The sequence below is a fragment of the Thamnophis elegans genome, chromosome 6, assembly GCF_009769535.1.
Source record: "Thamnophis elegans isolate rThaEle1 chromosome 6, rThaEle1.pri, whole genome shotgun sequence".
NCBI classification, from domain to species: Eukaryota; Metazoa; Chordata; class Lepidosauria; order Squamata; family Colubridae; genus Thamnophis; species Thamnophis elegans.
In genome coordinates, this window is record NC_045546.1 from 23357909 (window position 1) to 23378250 (window position 20342).

At 40.1% G+C, this 20342-nt stretch overlaps 1 protein-coding gene across 1 annotated transcript in view; it reads right to left on the reverse strand.

The window, feature by feature from the left end:
* FLT1 (fms related receptor tyrosine kinase 1) overlaps positions 1 to 19895 on the reverse strand; it is a 128196-nt gene extending 108301 nt beyond the window's left edge. The window contains exons 1-3 of the mRNA XM_032219936.1: positions 19602 to 19895; positions 4135 to 4231; positions 3024 to 3247 (exon numbers count right to left, since the gene is read on the reverse strand). Coding sequence (XP_032075827.1) covers positions 3024 to 3247; positions 4135 to 4231; positions 19602 to 19668 — 388 coding nt within the window. The 5' untranslated portion in view covers positions 19669 to 19895. The remainder of the gene's footprint in view (positions 1 to 3023; positions 3248 to 4134; positions 4232 to 19601) is intronic.
* Between the last annotated feature and the right edge of the window lie 447 nt (positions 19896 to 20342).

Sequence of the window (20342 nt, forward strand, 5' to 3'; positions counted from 1 at the left end):
GGAGAGCTTTACAGTGACAGAAAGAGGTAGAACAGAAAAACACCCTCATCTCTACCATGAATTGCAAAATGTCCCCAAGGGAAAATGTAAACAAATTTTCAACACCCTGGTAGAAACCTGACATTTTAAGAAGTTGCAAAATAGCATTAATCAGTCATAGAGGTGCACATATCTTTAAAGGCTGTTTCATTGCAACAGAGTAAAATGTTCCTTTAGAGCATTTTACTAAGCAATGCAAAGAGGGACAGATGGTATAGTGGTTAAGGCACAGAGGACAACCAGATCCTAGTGCATTTCATCCATGGAAACTCTCTGGATCAGTGTTTCCCAGACTCATCAACTTGAAGTTGATAGACTTCAACTCCTAGACTTCCCCATTCAGTCATTAGTTGATGAGGAGAAGAAACATTGACTTAGGTATTTTGGTACCACTTACTCCCTCAGCCTGTCCTCTCACGGAGTTTTTGTGGGGGAAAATAGGCAAAGACAGTACTTTATGTGAACTTGAGCTCCTCAGCAGTAGCCAGGATATAAATCTAACAAGTAAAATGGAACCTTTACTTCAAATCTACTGAGTTCTGTATTGCTTTACTCAGACCGTCAGACTTCAACACAACAATAGATTGATTGAGAGGGGAGATGTGCTTCAGTTAGGAACATCACTAAATTGAACCAGTTTGATTGCTTCTGAGAGGCAAAACCTTCACTAGGATCAATTGTCAGCATTCCATACACCTCCAATGTATGGAAAATTGTCAATTTGTAAGGATAGGATTTAAGCATTCAGATTAGTAAGTGTGAATGTTAGTATCAAAGATTTCTTTTTTCAGCCCAATTTCTCAAAAAAACAAATAGATCTTCCTATCTTATAAAAGATACAACTCTATCTCTATCTCTATCTATCTCTATCTCTATCTCTATCTCTATCTCTATCTCTATCTCTATCTCTATCTCTATCTCTATCTCTATCTCTATCTCTATCTCTATCTCTATCTATCTATCTATCTATCTATCTATCTATCTATCTATCTATCTATCTATATATATATATATATATATATATATATACTTAAAGTCACAACCCCTGGTATGCCCAAGTATGGGAGGAAGGTCACACTTCCACTCTCTGTCCACTCTCCCTGCCTGGGAGGCAATAGAGCACAGGTTCGATTCCCAAACTTGGATATGGCTAGCTGATGAGAGCTAAATAGCTTGAAATAGATCTATACTAGTCTCCCTTTATTTATTTATCAGCACAAATATAACATATATATATATATATATATATATATATATATATATATATATATATATATATATATATATACACACACACACACACACACACACACACACACACACACACACACACACACAGAGCAATTAACTTTACTAATGCTCATAGGTTGAAGAAAGTTTTTTTTTTAAAAAATGCTGTATTTGGGACATTTATGCATCAAAGAAATAAACAGGTTAAGATGAATTAAAAAATAAATCTGGAAGAGTTTAATGTTAATAACTACTCAAATTATATATATATATATATATGTATATGTATGTATGTATGTCTCTAGTTGTTCGGGTTTTCTCCCGCGTAGAATTGGAGATGTCTTGGCGACGTTTCGACGAAGTCACATTCGTCATCTTCAGGCTGCTGCTGACTACTTCAGGTTTGGTGTTTCCAGGAGTAGTGGATATATATATTGCACACAAGAGGACTTTATAAGAGGAGATGTTGCAAATATAAATGATGTAAAGTTTTATACATTTTGGGAATACAAATTCATTAATAATATCCAAATAATATTGTAAATGATATTTGGTAATCACTGTATAATGTACCACTAGTATGGACATTCAAAAAATCTTATTTTATACTAATTAATATATTTATATATGTCTATATACTCAATGGGAATTCTTTAAGACCAATTGAAAGAAAATATTTGTAACAATTTTGTGCATCTTGTAAAGACTGTATCTTTTACTTTGCTTTGATGACAATGGAAAAGGCACATGGTGAAGAAAATCAAGATTCTCTTCTAGAGTAGAGTTGATTAATGGATATGAGTCAAGTATCAACAAACTAAATAATAAAACATTAATTTCCTAAGCAACGTATTATTGCTTCATGACATTCCAGTGTTTTTTTCTGTTGGCAATAATTTGGTATTTCACACCTTTTGGTTGAAATACATGTACAGCATTATCCTAGCAAGGACATTACCAGCTGTGTATTTCATACTGTGGACATGACTTAAATAATACTTTAATCATACTCTAAAACATTTCTGGTCTGCTTCCTTTCAGATAAGGCTAATGAATAATTTTAATATTGCATTTTGATGCACACCACAATTGTATGTCTACTGGACCACAATTGTATGTCTACTGAACATCAGAGAAACTAGCTGAAGATGTTGGCTCACTCTGTCCTTGCACACTTAGGGCCAAAACTGATATGGTGTAGAAGAGCTTCAACTGGGTTTCCTAACAATTTTTGTTTCCATGATTCCAAAGTAATTTGTAAATGTACACTTGACAGCTAAATAGACTTTGTAAGAGGAAGATGCAATCAAATGCCCCACATTTCCAAACTGAACTTGGACAATGGTATCAAAACAATTCCCCATTCTTTGTTTTAAAAGAAAATCCTCAACAAACAGCCATAAACTCTAATGAAATAAATGCATTTGATGCCTGTTATTTAGCTATAGTAGGTCATTACATGGGTGTGAGACTTTGTTTGCACTAAAACTGTCTGAGAATAAGGATTAAACTAGGCGAGCCACCAATACTGCAGTGACAAAATTAGTGATTATTGGGGGGGGGGACTTCTCTGAATTTTGGAAGCAGTTTGATAGGTTTTTGAAAAAGAAGTTAGTTAAACCTGTTGGAAATTTTATTCTGAAGAAGAAGAAAAATATTCTGCTGAAACTTGGTAAGTATGTCTTTTCCCCTTAGCTATTGTGAAAATGCAGCAAATCTGTACAATTCATTATTTTAAAAAAATCAGATCTTACCATTAATAAATACATATATTTTAGAGCCGGTCTTCTTTTTTACTTCACTTGAGGATGGATATTTGCAGCTGTAATATCCTGTGTCAGTTGCTTGAGCTCTGTTCAAAGTCAGGCTGCTGCAGAAGTGCTTGTTGTGCTTTCCACAAGCAAAAGTCATTGTATTCAACCGGTTGTCATTCCTACTTAGAGTTTTTGGCAGAAACCAAGAATGGGGCACATCTCCACTGCAAATCCAGGTTAAGAAAAAGGTGAAATTAGAATTAGCTTTCTAGCTTTCATTTTGATTACAGTTAGCTATTTTGGGGGGTCTTCCCTGTTACATTCTGCAAAATCATAAATAACACAACACAAACATCCCTTCCATCAGGGCCACTGAGAGGATGATTAAGTGCTGGAACAAGACTAATATGATCCCCCTCGCCTACACATGGACACATATATCAATAATGTCATAATTGTACTGCAGGAAGGCCTACTAGGCCCAAAATAGGACACGATGTGTGTGTGAGGCACGCCCTCCCCTCCACAGACCATTTTGCTCCCAGGAGGCTTTAGGGAGGCCTACTAGGCCCAAAACAGGGCATGAGAGGGTCACACACCCATAAAGGTTATGTCAAACAAGACTGCAAGGCAGTTTTGCTATACGCACAAAGTATTGAGTATGAAGTATATATCCAATATTGTTTTTCTTTTTAAAAATTGGTTTTGTAAAAAAAAAAAATTAAATTCCCCTTCAAGGGGTTTTGAGTTTTTGGAATTATTTGGAAGCAGGGAAGTAATGGTCTCCTCTTATCTTTGCTACCGGTTTGGAACCGGGAGTGTGTGTGTGCGCGTGCTTCGCTCTCACACGGTGGTTCTGTACATGCACAGAACCGTCCATGATGATGTCTGGGTGGGTGGGCGGAGCCTCCCGCCGCCACTACAGGTTCCCCCGAACCAGGGTGAACCGGGGTGATACCACCTCTGAAGCAGGGACAGTGTCAGCACCCCTTAACCCTTGGTGCCTCAGCCAATGTCTACTTAGGCTTAGCCTAAAGTTACCCTGCATCCAAATTTAAGATTAGAGTAGCCAACGGACGAATGCAAAGGTCAGCTCAGCCAAGCTACTTACCTGCACAAGAGGTTTAATGTATCTCCTTCTTGTATGACATGGTGCGCTCCTGTTATGTTTAATTTGGGGCCCTTCCATTTGAATCCTGAACTAGATCCTGCAAACAAAACAAACATATTATTAAAATCTAATTATCTTTCTATTGTTTCACAAATGCATGCTTTCAACTAAAAAGGATTGGATTTTCCAAGTCAAAAACTTTAAGGGATTAGAACGATCCTCTGGATGAGGAAAGTTTTTTTAACTGTACTTGATGATATTTTCTTTAAAATGTAAGAGAAAAACAGAAATTGTAAAATCATCATAGAGATGAAAAAGTGGTAGCTCTTGTAAATTACAACCGAGATTGGCTTTAAGGTAGGTTTGCACATATTGGTTTCTTTAAATAGGTTTTACTGAAGCAAATTCAATAGTAAGGTTTACATATTTTGTTTGACCATCAACTCTGTTCTTAATCAGTGAATGAGTTCACACATGACAATAATCTCACATTAAACTATGTCGTTAACCTGATGTGTGAATTCAATCATTATTTGGACTGATCAAATAATGGAATATTGGCAATGGAACATTGCTAACATCTAATATAAAACCATAATTAGTTTTGTTTCTGTTGATGCAGGCTATAAAAGATTTTCCACATAGCAGCAATTATTATTATGGTTGGCTACAAAGTCAGCCAGATGTTTAGACAGGGTTTAGCATTTTTATGCACTTATTGAGTCCTTCCCAAAGGCCTGGAATATGCAGATATTCTTCATTGATGGTGTTAAATATATTGTTGTATGATATAAACTAGTCCAAGTAAATTTATTATTATGTGTGCATAATCTAATCTGGTTAAATTCACAGTCTAAAACTGGTAGAAACTTAATAATTCAAGTCCTTAAGGTAAAGGTAAAGGTTCCCCTAGTCATGCTAGTCATTCCCGACTCTAGAGGGCAGTGCTCATCTCCATTTCAAAGCCGAAGAACCAGCGCTGTCTGAAGACGTCTCCATGGTCATGTAGCAGGCATGACTAAATGCCAAAGGTGCGCGGAACACTGTTAGCTTCCCACCAAAAATGGTCCCTAATTTTTACTTGCATTTTTACATGCTTTCGAACCTCTAGGATGGCAGAACCTGGGACAAGTAACGGGAGCTCACTCTATTACACGGGGTTAAGGATTCAAACCAATGAACTGCCAACTTTTCTGATTGATAAACTCAGTGTCTTGGCCACTGAGCCACCATGCCCAAGTCCTTACCAAACACCTAAGAATTCGTAAAGTAGCATCTAAGAATATAGGCAGTTCTAATCAGAGTGCAGGTATTTTTTGGAAAATTGGGATGTTCAGGGCTGATAAAGTCAATATTTCTAGCTATCAAGGAAGTCCTTTAGGTATTGCAACAATAGCAATAGCACTTAAACTTACATACTGCTTTACAGCACTCTCTAAGCAGTTTACAGCATATTGTCTCCAACAATCTGGGTCCTTATTTTACCGACCTCGGAAGGATGGATGGCTGAATCAACCTTGAGCTGGTGAGATTTGAACTGCAAAATTGTTGGCAGCCAGCAGGCATCAGAAGTACCCTGCAATACTGCATTTTAACCACTGTGCCACCACAGCGCAGAACAAAGGTTCCGGTTACAATTGATACAACAACGGATTTCTTTTTCTATAAGCATACAACTTCAATCTCCAAGTCACAATATTTGGAACTTTTTCAAATTGTTTTTCCTCAGTCCTAGAACCCCAGAATAGCAACATCAGTGAACCAGACACTCTTCTTTTCAATAAATGTTATATCATCCATAATATGAGCCAGAGCCTATCTGTTTGGATCTTAAAATTCCATGGGATCTTAAGCCACTCATTTTCCAAAACCTTCTAAACTTGATGATCTCAGTAGTTTTTACTATAAAAGTAAAGGTTCCCCTCGTTCATATGTGCTAGTTGTTCCTGACTCTAGGGGGCAGTGCTCATCTCTGTTTCAAAGCTGAAGAGCCAGTGCTATCTGAAGACATTCTCCGTGATCAGGTGGTCGGCATAATTAAGCACCAAAGGCACACGGAATGCTGTTACTTTCCCACCAAGGTGGTCCCTATTTTTCTACTTGCATTTTTACATGCTTTCAAACTGCTAGGTTGGCAGAAGCTGAGACAAGTAACAGGAGCTCACTCTGTTATGCGACAGTAGGAATTCGAACCACCAAACTACCGACTTTTCAATCGACAATCCCAGTGTCTTAGCCACTGAGCCACTGCATTTTTACTATATTCGCATCCCAATCCTTTTTTGCTATAATCACATCCAAATCCTTAGCAAATTTTCCAATGATTAATTCTGGGAACTTAGTCATGGTGCTGCTTGCAATCATTAGCATTATTCTGAAATATTTCTGGTCCACCCACTGCACAGAGGATCTTGTGGTCAACCATGAGGAAAACAGAGAATCCCCCCCCCCTTTTCTCCTAGCACTATAACCAAATTGACTAGAAAGGAAATCAGAACAAAAGAAAGTACTTTTGTATTCAGAGCATAATTAAACTGTAATTTAATATTCAAAACAGAATGTGATATCAGTGTGAAAGTAACATCACAGTATAATAAATGTTAATTCTTTTGTTTACCTCAAACTATGCTACTTGAGGAATTCTGGAAGTTGACATCTACTTATCTTAGAGTTGCTAAATTTGAGAGATAGAAGTCATTTGCATACAAATTTCCCTGCATCAGAAGCAAAATTTCAACAAAAAAGCTCTTTCCTTGTAATAAGCCTGGATGCCCCATAAGAATAAGTCATTGTGAAGGTGATTAATGGATCAAGATAAAACCCCATCTTCACCTAGGGTGCATTTTGCTCCCTTCCTCCCCAACTTGTCAATTTTAATGTAATGTTAATATTTATTGTTTTAATGTTTTACATTGTGATTTTTATTGATTGATTGTAATTCACATAGAGTTGCCTTTAGTGAGATGGGCAATGTATACATTTAATAAATAAATGAATAAATGAATGAACCATTTTCCCAGCATTGGAAACTTTTCTGTGTGGGGGTGGGGCAAACATTATAACTACTTTCTGGCATCCTGGTTGTAATGAAAGCCTCTACTTTGATGGCAAATTGACTTTTGATACGTTTATGTTATGTTAAAGTTGTCAAGATTCTCCCTACTATTCTCGTTGGGCATTATACCAGAAAAATATGATAAAAAGACTATATATCTGGTTTTACATATACTAACCACAACCAGAATTGTATCTGCACAGCAATGGAAAAACTATGAGATTCCGTCAGATGAGAAAGTAATTAAGAAAACATAAGAATGTGTAGAAATGGATAGACAAACACTCACTATTAAGGATAAAGAAGAAACTGAATATTTTTTGATATGGGGTGTATTTTATCAATGGCTAGACAATACAAACATGAGCCAGAAAGGAGGAGATATAAAAAGAGGAAATATTAATGTGAAGAGGTGTTAAGGAAGATATTAAGTATTATTGTTATTATATTATTATATTTTTAATATTATGATTAATATAGAAATAAATAAGTGGATTGTGATTGTTCAAAAGTAACTGTACTTAGATCACACATTGTTTGATGGAATTTGAATGTTATATAAATAAAATAAATAAAACATAGAAGGGGGAGATTATCCCTACTAAAAAAGCCAACCTGATTTCCAAAAACAAAGGCTATAAGTACTTCCAGCTGCCCTTTAATGGATAGGATTTTAATGTGACCATTTGTGATGCCTTGCTAAAATTCCAGCAGTAGACTTTATTAAGCAACCCAGGAAATAATCCATAACATGACACCATGTACAACATTTTAATAAATGGTCAGCCTTTGCATATCAACAAAATAAGGTCTCAAAAATAGACATATTTAAAACCACTTTCTTCTTAGGTTCTGCAGTCTTATATTAAGCAAGCCCTATCTATGCCACTTTGAGCTCCTAAATGAAAAGTGAGATGCTGTAGGAAGCTACAGAGCTGACTTTAAAGCGAGTAATGATTACAGCAGAGATGATTACAACAACATGTGCAAAAATATGTGTTGAGCCTGGGAAACAGGGAAACCGTTAGGAAGCCTGGACGGTCCCTAGGGTATTAATAGGAGGGAGGAGAACGCATAGTCAGACTAACAAGACTGATATCGGCCCTTTGAAGATGATCAGATTAGGTAACAGACTATACAAATGGCAAGAACCAAACCTTAATGAGTAGACTACTGAAAGGCAATCTTGCAAGCCTAACCATATTCCCTCCCTACCCTTTAACATCCCAGGGAATCGAGAAGGGTCAATATGAATCTCTTGCTAACCCATAACATATTCTTAAACTTTCAAATATGCCCAGTAAACTTGCGCAGGCCAGATTACATTTACCTTGACAATTTCTATGCAAGAAAGCTACTTCTCGGGGAACTACGAACTGCAATTAAAGAAGAACTACTGTCGTAATTAGACATATTATATCCAGAGTGCAAAAATCTAGACAATGACTAGAGGGCAGCCAACCAGAAGGATCTATCTTTACATCTAGTGGTTGTCCGGATTTTTGCAGAAAGATATTGTATGTCTAGGTAAAGGTAAAGGTTTCCCTCGCACATATGTGCTAGTTGTTCCTGACTCTAGGGGGCAGTGCTCATCTCCGTTTCAAAGCCGAAGAGCCAGCACTGTCCAAAGACCTCTTCACCATTAGTTCTTAACCAGTTCAAAACCAAACTAATTTGAATTACCGTATTTTTCAGAGTATAAGACGCACCTTTTTCCCTCCAAAAAGAGGCTGAAAATCTGGGTGCGTCTTATATACTAAATACAACATTTTTGCCTCCTGAATCCCCGCCCCTTCACCAAAATGGCCGTGCATAGCCTTATGGAGGGTTTTAGAGAGTTCCTGGGGGCTGAGGAGGGCAGAAATGAGCAAAAAATGGGCCGGTTTTTTGCTCAATTTTGTCCCCTCAGCCTCCAAGAGCACTCTATAAACCTCCATAAGGCTATGCATGCCCTTTTTTTGGCAAAAAACTGGCCCGTTTTCACGAAAGGTGGACTGTTTTTTGCTTGTTTTTGGCCACCCCTATCCCCCAGCAGCACTCTGCAATCTTCCTAAGGGCTATTCATGCTATTCCTTAAAGAAAACGGGCCCATTTTTGCAAAAAACGGGCCCATTTTGGGAGGTTTGCAAACTGGAAAACCCTTTTTTTTTATTTGCCTCTTCAAAACCTTGGTGCGTTTTATACTCCGGTGCATCTTATACTCCGAAAAATAGGGGTAAGTGCTTTCATATTAGTTACTTGCTTGTACTACTTCGCACAAGTGCGTTTTGTACTGAATATTGACCAATTAAAATTATATTAGACTAGACTTGACTAGACTAAAACATAGACTTATAGCCCTCTCTAAGCAGTTTCCAGAGTCGGCATATTGCCCCCAACAATCTGGTTCCTCATTTTACCCACCTTGGAAGGATGGAAGGCCAAGTCAACCTTGAGCTGTTGAGAATTGGACTGTCAAAGTGTCAGCAGTCAGCAGAAGTAGTCTGCATTCTAACCACTGCGCCATCACATAATTATCATATTTTTCGGACTATAAGATGCATCATAGTATAAAATTCACCATGATATGGAAGAGGCAATTTTTTTTAAAAAAAAGCTTTTGCACTCTGCAGGCCTCCCAAGCCCTCTACATGCCTCGTTTTTTTGCAAAAAAACAAAAACAAATAAAAAAACAAAATAAAAAACCAACCGGGCATGCAGAGCTTTGGGAGGCTTGTCGGGTGCTCCTGGGGGTGGGGGGAGCAAAAATGAGCAAAAACCAACCAATTTTTCACAAAATGTGCAGTTTTTTGCAAATAAAAAGGGCATGCAGAGCTTTGCTTTTAGAGTGCTCCTGGGGGCTGGGAGGAGGCCAAAAACGAACAAAAATGGCCTGTTTTTTGCAAAAAAAAAAAAGTGGGGGGGGCATGCAGAGGCTTTGGGAGGCTTGTAGAGTGCTCCTGGGCGTGGGGTGGGGGCAAAAATGGCCTTCCCCAGCCCTCAGGAGCACTTTGCAAGGCTCCCAAACCCTCTGCACATCCCTTTGCAAAAGTGGTGGGGTTTCGGTAGGCCAAAAATGCTGCATTCACTGTATAAGAGATGCCCAGATTTTCACCCTCTTTTTTTGAGGGAAAAGGTGGGTCTTATACTCTGAAAAATATGGTATATAATTTACTCATGATATCCATAATGCACATGCTATCACCCTCACTTACCATCCCTGTATTTGTTCTGGGGCTTTTGACCTTCCACTACTACAGTATCCCAAACTGTTATTAATGACTTTGATGGAGAGAAAGGATGCTTATCCAGTTTGCACATGCTGCAAAACCAAGTGGCATAATATGACAGAAAGAAAAACATCAGGAATAGAAGGAAGGATGCCTGCCTTAGTAAGACTATTTGTTGAAAAAGATCTTGAAATAGTTAATTATTTTTCTCTCTTGTTCCAGAGTGCCAATACAAACTAATTAATTTAAACTATATATAGGCAGATTTCAAAGGAACACTTCATAAAAATAACAATTCAAAGTAGAAGCTGTAACCATGAAAAGGGATGGACTTCCCTTCATAAAAAATGTTCAACAAACCTTTATTTTTGGAAAAGGAGAGGCTCGGAGGAATCTGAATGTTAGCATAGGGAGAGGTGAGTACAAAGATTACAAAGAGACACAAAACCACGCCCTGTTTAAGTCATTGAAATCAATGGGAAACACAAGAGAAAATATTCCCAAACCTATTAAGATTGTAATTCCATCATATCCCTACCACTGTCATTCATTTTGCTTTGCTTCCTCAAGAGAAAATCGAGCATGTCTTGCTTAATGGTAACTTTTCTGTGTAAGTCAGGGGTGTCAAACTCAAGGCCCGGAGCAGGGGCAAGCTCTGTTTTCACTAGCAGAGGGTTGCTGTAGGCCGTCGCAACAGAAAACAGATCTCGGAAGCCTGTTTTCACTGGCACAGCACTCGGGCCACCACACGTATCCCAACACGAGTGATGTCAAGCTGGCCACACCCACCCCAGCCATGCTTCATGCCCCCCAAGGTCAAACACAATGCTGATGCAGCCCTCAATGAAATCGAGTTTGACACCCTGGTATAGGCCTTTCCTTAAATTGTGATCCACCCATTGGTAGCAGAAAACAAAACCAGCATGAAATTCATCATCCCTATCCTGCCTCAATGGCATCAGTACCCAATTAATGATCTGACTCCCTTCCAACCTAATAGACTTGATAGTTCTGGGACTCTCCTTGGGAGAAAAACCACTGCTTCAAACTAGCAACAACTTAATGCCGTGTTGCTCATCAACAAGACCAATGCAACACAGAAAACCTCTGATTGTCTTTCATGGTTAGGAGGAGCAAGTGAAGATGAGACCTAAAATTCCAAACCTGTCTTCATAACTGTTCAATTTCTTTCATTTCTAATTTCAACAGGTATGAGGGCCAAACAAGAGTTACTATAAATGCATTTCCAAATCAGTGAGCTTTGTCCCATAAAGCTTTAGAAACAAATTATAAGGATTATTTCAAGGGAAAGGAGGGTAAAAAAAAATCTTCTCACTCATACACTCCTCATGGTCTCTACCCTCTTTGCCAGGCATTTTAGCCACAATGACAAAAGATCCATTGTCTTATATCACTCCCATTTCCTTTCTTTTTTATATTTTAAGGACCAACAAACCCTGCATTACACCCACGGGACAAATGCTTCCATCTTACTTGCTTCCTTTGCTCTCTCAGTTTCTGTGGAAAGATGTTCATCATTTCAAGGAATGCTCATAAAAGTATGAAGAAAACTTGATACAGAAGATATACGGGAAGCATTTTTTTTCCCAAGTATGAATTGGTTTTTATTTCCTTTGGTATGTTCACACGTTTTACACCCTTGTATACTATCATGGAACAATCAAGTCCTGATAATAGCCATTTCCTCCTTGGCTCTGTAAAGTTGATTTCATCTCCTCCATTTGAGACCACCTTAGGGAGACAACCTTAAATTGACTTAGTATGGAATATATTTGATTTAGGATTAATGTACTATTTTGTTTGTTCCTCCAAGTTGGAGTACTCAATGCTGTACAGCTAATTTTTATTAGTTAAATCAATACAGTAATAAAAAGAGGATAGGCTCAATGTGTATAAGCTTTGCCTTAGATGTGATGTCAGTTGATAAGTGGTGTGTGTGCCTAAAAGGTATTTTGGATGTTTTATCATGATTGGAATGCACCTCCCTGTGTTCTCCAGGAACCTTCAACACACCATTTCTCTCTCACTATGTTTTCTGAGTTCATTTCCATACCCATTAGCTTTCCAACCTCCCAGGTGTTGACTCCGGCTTGTCTCAAGACTTCCAACAAGGTGAAGAAGAGAAGGCATTCTACTATTCTATTTCGGAAGGAGGTGGGTGTATTTCTTGCACTATTCCCTTTTTAACCTATTTTTTACAGATGCATTTCAGCTCTAGCTTTTTTTGTTTTTCGTTTTGTTGTAGTGTCCAGAAAGTAATTAAAGATGCTTCAGGGGACTTTTGATGTTTATTTGCCAGTTTCCTTATATTTGTTACTTGCAGTCACTTCATCCCATGATCTAAAAGACATAAAATAATTCTCTCCCCCATTCTGGGACATGGAAGGAAAGGTAGACAACAAGCCTAAAGAAAGTTCTGAAGCCTGAGCCTCTTAAATTCTTACTGCAGTGCCCATTTAACAGATATTATCTGTAGTGTCTGAATATAAGAAAAGTAGAAACAACGCCCTACTCCCCCAAGTGAGATGGGGATTCTCTAAATAAATAAGTAAGTTTCAAATGATCACTGTACCATATACAGTAAATTATCAGTTGATGCTACACAACATATTTACATAGGTTATCTTCAAACATTGCCAAAGGATGTTGCTCTTGTATTGGAAAACATCTTTGGCTATCACCTTTATTTCTCCATCTCTACTTCTGCTCTTCATTTTGCCTTGAATGACTTTCTCAAAGTCCATTATGCCTGGAACTCTTTCTCAGCATATAAAATGACATAAACATCTCCCTTGTCCATTCAACTGTCCTGCTCAATGTTGCCTTTAGCACAACTCTATATTCCTTGCGTTGAGTTAAAACCAAGCTCAATAATGCAATTGGTCCAACTTATATGGAAGCAAGGGCTTTTGTATTCAGTGGAAATTACTGTTGAGCTGTATAGAATTGTGCTATAATTTAATGTAACAGAAATAAATGCTCTCCTTTCCCTGCGTCTATTCATTCTCCTAATCTTCACTGTGTTCAACTGAAAGTATCTGCAACAGAGACACTATTTTAGAAGTGGAGAGTTGGCAGGAGCTCTTGAAACATTGAGTCCAATCTCCTTTTCAAGAACAAGAATCCAGATTAAAGCAATCTTGAAAACTGTCAATCCAGTTTCTGTGGGGAGATTTCTAGCAAAGGAAAGCAGTAATTGGTTCTACTGTCAAATAGCTTCGATCATTAAGGCATTCTTTTTAACATTCCACTAGAATCTGCCTGGTTGATCCTCTTGAAAATATTGTCAACATAAATAAAATATCAAAAAAATATATATTCAGATACATCAAGGAGATTCTGAGTAGTTTATTCTTGTATCAGTGGAGAAATTCATTCAATTCAATTTTTTCCCATCTGTTAAGAAGCAAATACTTATTGTTCATTTCTAGCCAGTCTCTTTTGTTTCAGAATCACATAGTTGGTGGTGATGCACTAGCTAAGATTAGATTACTGCTTTAAAAAATGCTCAGACAATTGAGTCTTGCAGTGGAAAAAAAGTTATATATAGTTAAATAAGTCCTTTCCTGCAAGGATTCAATGATACTGTGTGGTATTTTAATGGACAAAAAAGAAAATCTAAAATTCATTTAGATCTAACTATTTTAGCCCAAGTTATCTACCTGAATTGGTTTCAGATAGAGGCTGTATCACTGGAAAATACACATAGGTTCATACAGTATATATGCTTAATAATAATTTGATTCCTTTGATTGTTAAGCAACCCTTTGAAGTCTGCTCATACATCTCTATGCAATCTGAATAGCAACAGCACTTAGAGTTATATACCGCTTTACAGTGCTTTACAGCCCTCTCTAAGCAGTTTACAGAGTCAGCACATTCCCCTAACAATTTGGGTCCTCATTTTACCCACCTCAGAAGGATGGATGGCTGAGTCAACCTTGAACCTGGTGAGATTTGAACTGTCAAATTGCAGTCAGGAGGCAGTCAGCAGAAGTAGCCTGCAGTACTGCACTTTAACCACTGTGCCACTGTGGCTCATATAAGAAAGAGAAGTAATGAGAAAAAATAATTAAAAGTTTTCTGAACACAGGGCTGTCACAAGGAACTATACAAGTTGGGTGCTACAAACATACATTGTTGGTGGCGGTGGTTGGGAGGAAAATTACATTTTAAAAATCAATTCCCCATTCCAAATACCAACTGTATGTGCTCACTTATGTCAGATTTTACATCATAACTGAAGTTGTACATCAATTAAAGATACAACATGCAAACTAACAGCACTAAGATCTTTTGGTCTGCATCATGTTGCAGTATTTAACGGATTAGCAAATATATGAGCCACGGTGGCACAGTGGTTAAAGTGCAGTACTGCAGGCTACTTCTGCTGACTGCCTCCTGACTGCAATTTGGCAGTTCTCTAAAAGTTGAAATTATATATTTTTATCATATGTTTACTATTGCTCACAGTTTGAATAAAATACACTTGCAGTCTTTGCTTATTGACCATTTGTTTACTGACCATTGAAAGTTACAACACTTAGACCAGTCCTTGAAATTGCAGCCATCACAGTGTCCCCACAATCACATGATTAAGTTACAGGCACTTGGCAACTTGTGCACTTTTACAATGGTTACAGCCTCCTCTGGTCACATGATGGTCATTTGCAACTTCACATCTGGCTTCCGACAAGTCAATGGGGAAGCTGGCAGGAGTCGCAAATTGGGGTCATGTGACATTGTAACTTAACAATTCATGGTGGGTTGCTGAATGACCGCAACTGGAACTAACCAACTGATGTTGTAAATCATTCACAATCATGTGACATTTCACTTTGACTCTGCTACTTAGCAATGGAGTTGCTGCTTCCAGTTGTGGCCAGTAAGTGAAAACTACTTGTATCTTGTAAAATAAATGATTCTTTGTATTAATGATTTTCTGATCTTACTTTCATTGATAGATATGATGTATTAAAAGCAGTCATGCTTATTCCAAACATCTCATGTAGTCTTAACTTTTGCTCAATTTTAAAAATTAGCAAATAAAATTAAGGGAAGAGGTGGCAAAAAACTTTTTGCACAGCAGGTACCCTGCCTGAAATTTAAGGTGCTAAAATGTTATATTTTGACTTTAACTATGGTATCATAACCCGTCTCACTTTCTGAAAAAGCTTCTGATTTGGAAGCTTGGATGTCCTATACATATATTTGTTGTATTCAGGGAATATCTTAGAAGTCAACTTGCAAAGCACAGAATGTAGTTCATCAGTAAAACAGGATAATAGCTCTAAAACAGATTTACTCAAAAATAAATAACAATGTACTTGGTGAGACTTATCTCAGTGAGATTACTGCCTAAGGATAACTTTCAGTGACAAAACTGAATGACAAACTTTAGGGGATATTAGTATGAAAAAGGCACAGGGTAACTAAGGCTCACAGATTTATTTTATGTTTATTCTTTATGAGTTTGTCATAAGAATTGCCATAAAAAATGACAACTACTTCTATATCTTGCCAATTATTCTGGAAGTAAAGATGTAAATCCTAACGTACTTATTTCATTCAGTGCTGAAATATGTGTCTTTGGCTAGGCCAAACCCCCAAATCCTGTAAATGTTACTTATCACACATACAAACTACCCACCCCCATGCTAGAGTCATCATTTTCTGATCTAATAGCTATATCTAATATTTGAATTCTCAATTTGGTATCAATTATATATTTTCAGTTCATTTTTTATGAACTTAAGACTTAAATTAATGACTCTATACTTTACTATGCATTTTATCAACTTTCACATAGACTTCTTTGTGTGGGATCTGTACAGTAAATTACTATGATCTGCTTCTTTTAGGGGGGGAAATCAATTAGCAGACTGCTGACCCAAAATTATATTTGGTTATTTCTCTAAAGAGAAACTTAAAGGGCTGCTAGCATTCCCAATATCTTTTTTTTAAATATAAAATAGTAGACTGACCATAGAGCTTCTTCAACCTTGTGTGTGTTTCCATCACTAACACTTTTCAAAGGATTACATATCCCTGAGAAGTGATATGTAATTTTTTATGTGCAGTGCTAATTGGAAAGGAACATTTTTACATTCAGAACCCATTCTTACCCAAGTAGACATCAATGTCTTTAAACAATACTGTGAAAAAATGTTTTGTTATCAAGCTGTTTTTACTGTACAAACACTATGAAACGTTGGCAGATTTTAAAAGGGAATTATACTTAACTCTATCCTGGAATATTTCTTCGGAAATAAACCCCTATCGTCCCGTTCACAATATTGCACTAAGGCAAAATTTGGTTTTGGTTTAGTATGTCAGGTGAACCCATCTGCTTGTGGCTTATTCAATTAATTATTGCATAATTAAGCAAACCATGAGATGTGAATTAGTTCCCAAAGAATACTAGTGCATTGAATTCTAGTGCCTTTTGTTTCCAGCCAAGGTTATATTTGGAATGAAGGTATTTAATTTAATTCAACCAAGAACACTGCAGCTGAATGGATCAGAGGACTTGGGGGGGGGGACTTACTCTTTTAGTCATACAGTAAGCATTGATATGTTTAAGAGTCCTGCAGGGTTAAGCCAAAGGCACATCAGATGAGCAGTGTGTGTCCAGCCATGCTAACCAAACTCATTCAGGGAGCACCTTAGAACAGAGAAGAGAGTCACAGAGGTCTCCTTTTTTTTGTTTCCCAGCAGCCACTGAGTAAGGCATGTTGCCCAAGGCCTGAAAGCCCCTCATGCTTTAGTCCTGAGCCACTTTCTCCCCTTTCCAAAGCATCTCGTCATCTGGCCTTCACAGCTTTAATAAGACAGCATAAAGATGTACTTCCTCTCATTGTAACCGCTTAGAGAGAGCTGTAAAGCACTGTGAAGCTGTATATAGGTAAGTCTAAGTGTTATTGCTCCGAAATCTCGCAGTATTTATTTTGGCCCTCTGGGGATCATCTTTTTCTCCACATTGCTCACTTCTCCAGCTACTTCTTCTCTTGCGGGGTTCTAAGCCATCCTGACTGCTCTTTAGAAGGCCAGATCCTGAAAATGAAACTCAAATATTTTGGCCACCCTAATGAGAAGGAAGGACTCACTGGAGAAGAGCCTAATGCTGGGAAAGATTGAGGGCAAAAGAAGAAGGGGAAGGCAGAGAATGAAGTGGCTGGAGGGAGTCACTGAAGCAGTAGGCGAGCAGTAGGCGTGAAATTAAATGGACTCCAGAGGATGGTAGAGGACAGGAAGACCTGGAGGAACGTTGTCCATGGGGTCACGATGGGTCAGACACGATTTCGCAACTAACAACAAGCCAGCCCCACTGATGATGCCCCCCCCCCCAAGGCTTTCAAGGGAACACATTTCTCCAATACGAGGAGCGCAGCCAACCCAACTGCAGGTCGCGGTCGATGGTCTCTCCCTCTTCCAACCTCTCGCACGTCGTCCCAGCAGGTGTCTCCTGGCTCCCTCTCTCCCGGTCTCCTCGCCAGGATAACTGTAGTGAACTCCGGTCTCTTTCCAGCGCTGGTCGCTTCTTCTCCTTCCACGGTTCAGCGCACTGGTGAGCTGAGCGCTTGTCCCCCCGGAGTACCCACGCACTGTTCCTCCCTTGCAAGGTATTTTGAAGCTCACCAAGAAAAAACAAACTGCAATGGGTTGCCACGTAAATCCCGTCTGTCTGGGTCATTTAGCAAGTCCCTTTCCCGGTGGGCGGCTGACTGCGTCTTGCGCGGCCAGGTCGGGAGAAGAAGCCGATAACAACTCACAGCATCCTCCTTCTTTCCAAAAGAAAATCAAGCCTCCGATTCTCCCCAAGACTTTTTCCTTCCTTTTTTTTTCCAGAGCTGCTTGGGTTCCCAGCCCGGAGCCAGATTGACGGAAGAGGGGCCCCAAAGATCAGCGTTAGCCGCCCATTTTTAGCTCCTCTTGGTTTGTTGAATAAGCCACGACGCCTAGGTTTTTTGTTTTGCATCACACTAAACCATGAGAACCACGTTTTGCTCCATACAAAACTTTATGCTCGGAATTAGATTGACCCCCTGTGAAACCAGGCGTACAAAGTTATCGGATTTTTCTATTGCCGCCAAGCCGAGCCGTCAGTCGGTCATCATCGGTCGCGGTGGATAACGAAAACCAGGACGCTTTTCGTAGGAACCTGTCCTCAAATCCCCCCCGCCCCAACCCGGCCCGGCCAGTTCTGCTCTGCTTTAGACAATCCGCATATAGACAGACACGCTGTCTTTCACCCGTTTGAATGAAAGTGCCAAAGGCATCCTGAAGTCCCAGGTTTTTGCGTTTGGAAATCCCGGCATCCCGTCCCCGTTCCTAAAACTGGACCATCCTTTCGCACGGATGGTCTAGACTCTAGATCGTTCAGAAGCACGGGCCTGTTCAGGGAGCAACCCCGTCCCGGGTGGTTTCCTTTGCCCACTTTAAGCTGGGAAAATAGAAGATAAGATAGAATGAGAATAGAATAGAATAGAATAGAATAGAAGAAGAGAAGAGAAGAGAATTCTGTATTGGCCAAGTGTGATTGGACACACAAGGAATTTGTCTTTGGCGCAGATGCTCTCAGTGTACATAAAAAGACAAGATATATTCTAGAGAAAAAAGCAAGGATCGGCTCAACGAAATAGCCAGAGAGGACCAGCCCATCTGCATCCACGCTTATGCTGCGGGGCCAGCAGTTCCAGCTGTGGGCAGCTGTTCCTCTTAAAAGGGAAGCCTCTCAACGCGCACCATCTCCCGGCCCTTCTACGCCCGCAGGTGCCTTCGCGGAAAAGCCAGAGGGGCAGGCGAGACCCTTCAAGGTTAGATTCTCGCGCGCGTCCCGCCACACTCTGGAAACCACCCGTGCACAAGCCAAAGCTTTGCTCGCTTTGCCACGGAAGCGTTTGGTCCTCCGGCTGGGACCGAGACTCGCCCAGTCCGAGCGCAAAAGATACAGCACCGCCGCGGACGCCCAAGCTGTGCTCGCATAGCCACGGGAGATTTTGGTTACGGCGGCCAAACCACGAGGCTCAGAGGTTACGGGGCTCTTCGCCTCCTCCTCCCCCGTCCCGCCCTGGAAACATTCTAGTCCTGATCCGAGAGTCGGAGAGCATCGGAACCGGGTCCAGGGGAAGCGGAGGGCAAGGGCCGAGGAGTGGGTGGGAGGGAGGGAAACTCGCACTTACCTGCTAGAAGAAGGCAGAAACCCAGCAGCCCGCCCAGCACGGCTCCAGGGAGACCCCAGCTCAACATGCCGCCTTCTGAGCCACAAGGAGCGCAGCCGGAGGGAGAGAGTGGGAGAAAACACCCGCCTCTGCCTGAGATCCGCTTCGCCTATCGAGCCCAAGCGCCCCGCTCCCGCAGAGAAAGCTTCTTCTAAGCCGGCGAGGTCCTGAAGCGTGCACGGCAACTGGGGATCCCCACACCTCGCGCCAGTATCCGAAGGGTGCTGAACTCACCGGGCTCAGCTCCTTTATAACTTCCAGCCCGCATCCTCCTTTCCATCACGCCCCCCCTCACGTCACTTGGTCTGTTTCTTCCCCCTCCCCCCTCTTCCCATTTCCAGCGATGCTTCCTGTCGGGGCCAAGAAGGCGAATGCTCTCTCGGGCACGTTTCCATCTGGGAACCGGGAGCACGACTCTTCCTCTCTGGCACGCTCGGGACCCATCTAGGATCACGTTGGGGAGGGGGAGCGAATCTATTGGGGGGGGGCGCTGTGCTAGGCTTGCTATTGAAGCCATTCGCTCCCAAGTAGGTGAGCTTCTCCCTCACCCCATCCCACCCACCCCACCCCCATCCCACGCCCGCCTTGGTCTTTAGGAAGGCTCTTGGCCAAATGAAGGTGACCCTTGTGAAATACGTAGATAAATGAACGAGGGCTGTTTGCCTCTTCGATCTTCAGTCTCGGGCACAACATTTTCCCTTT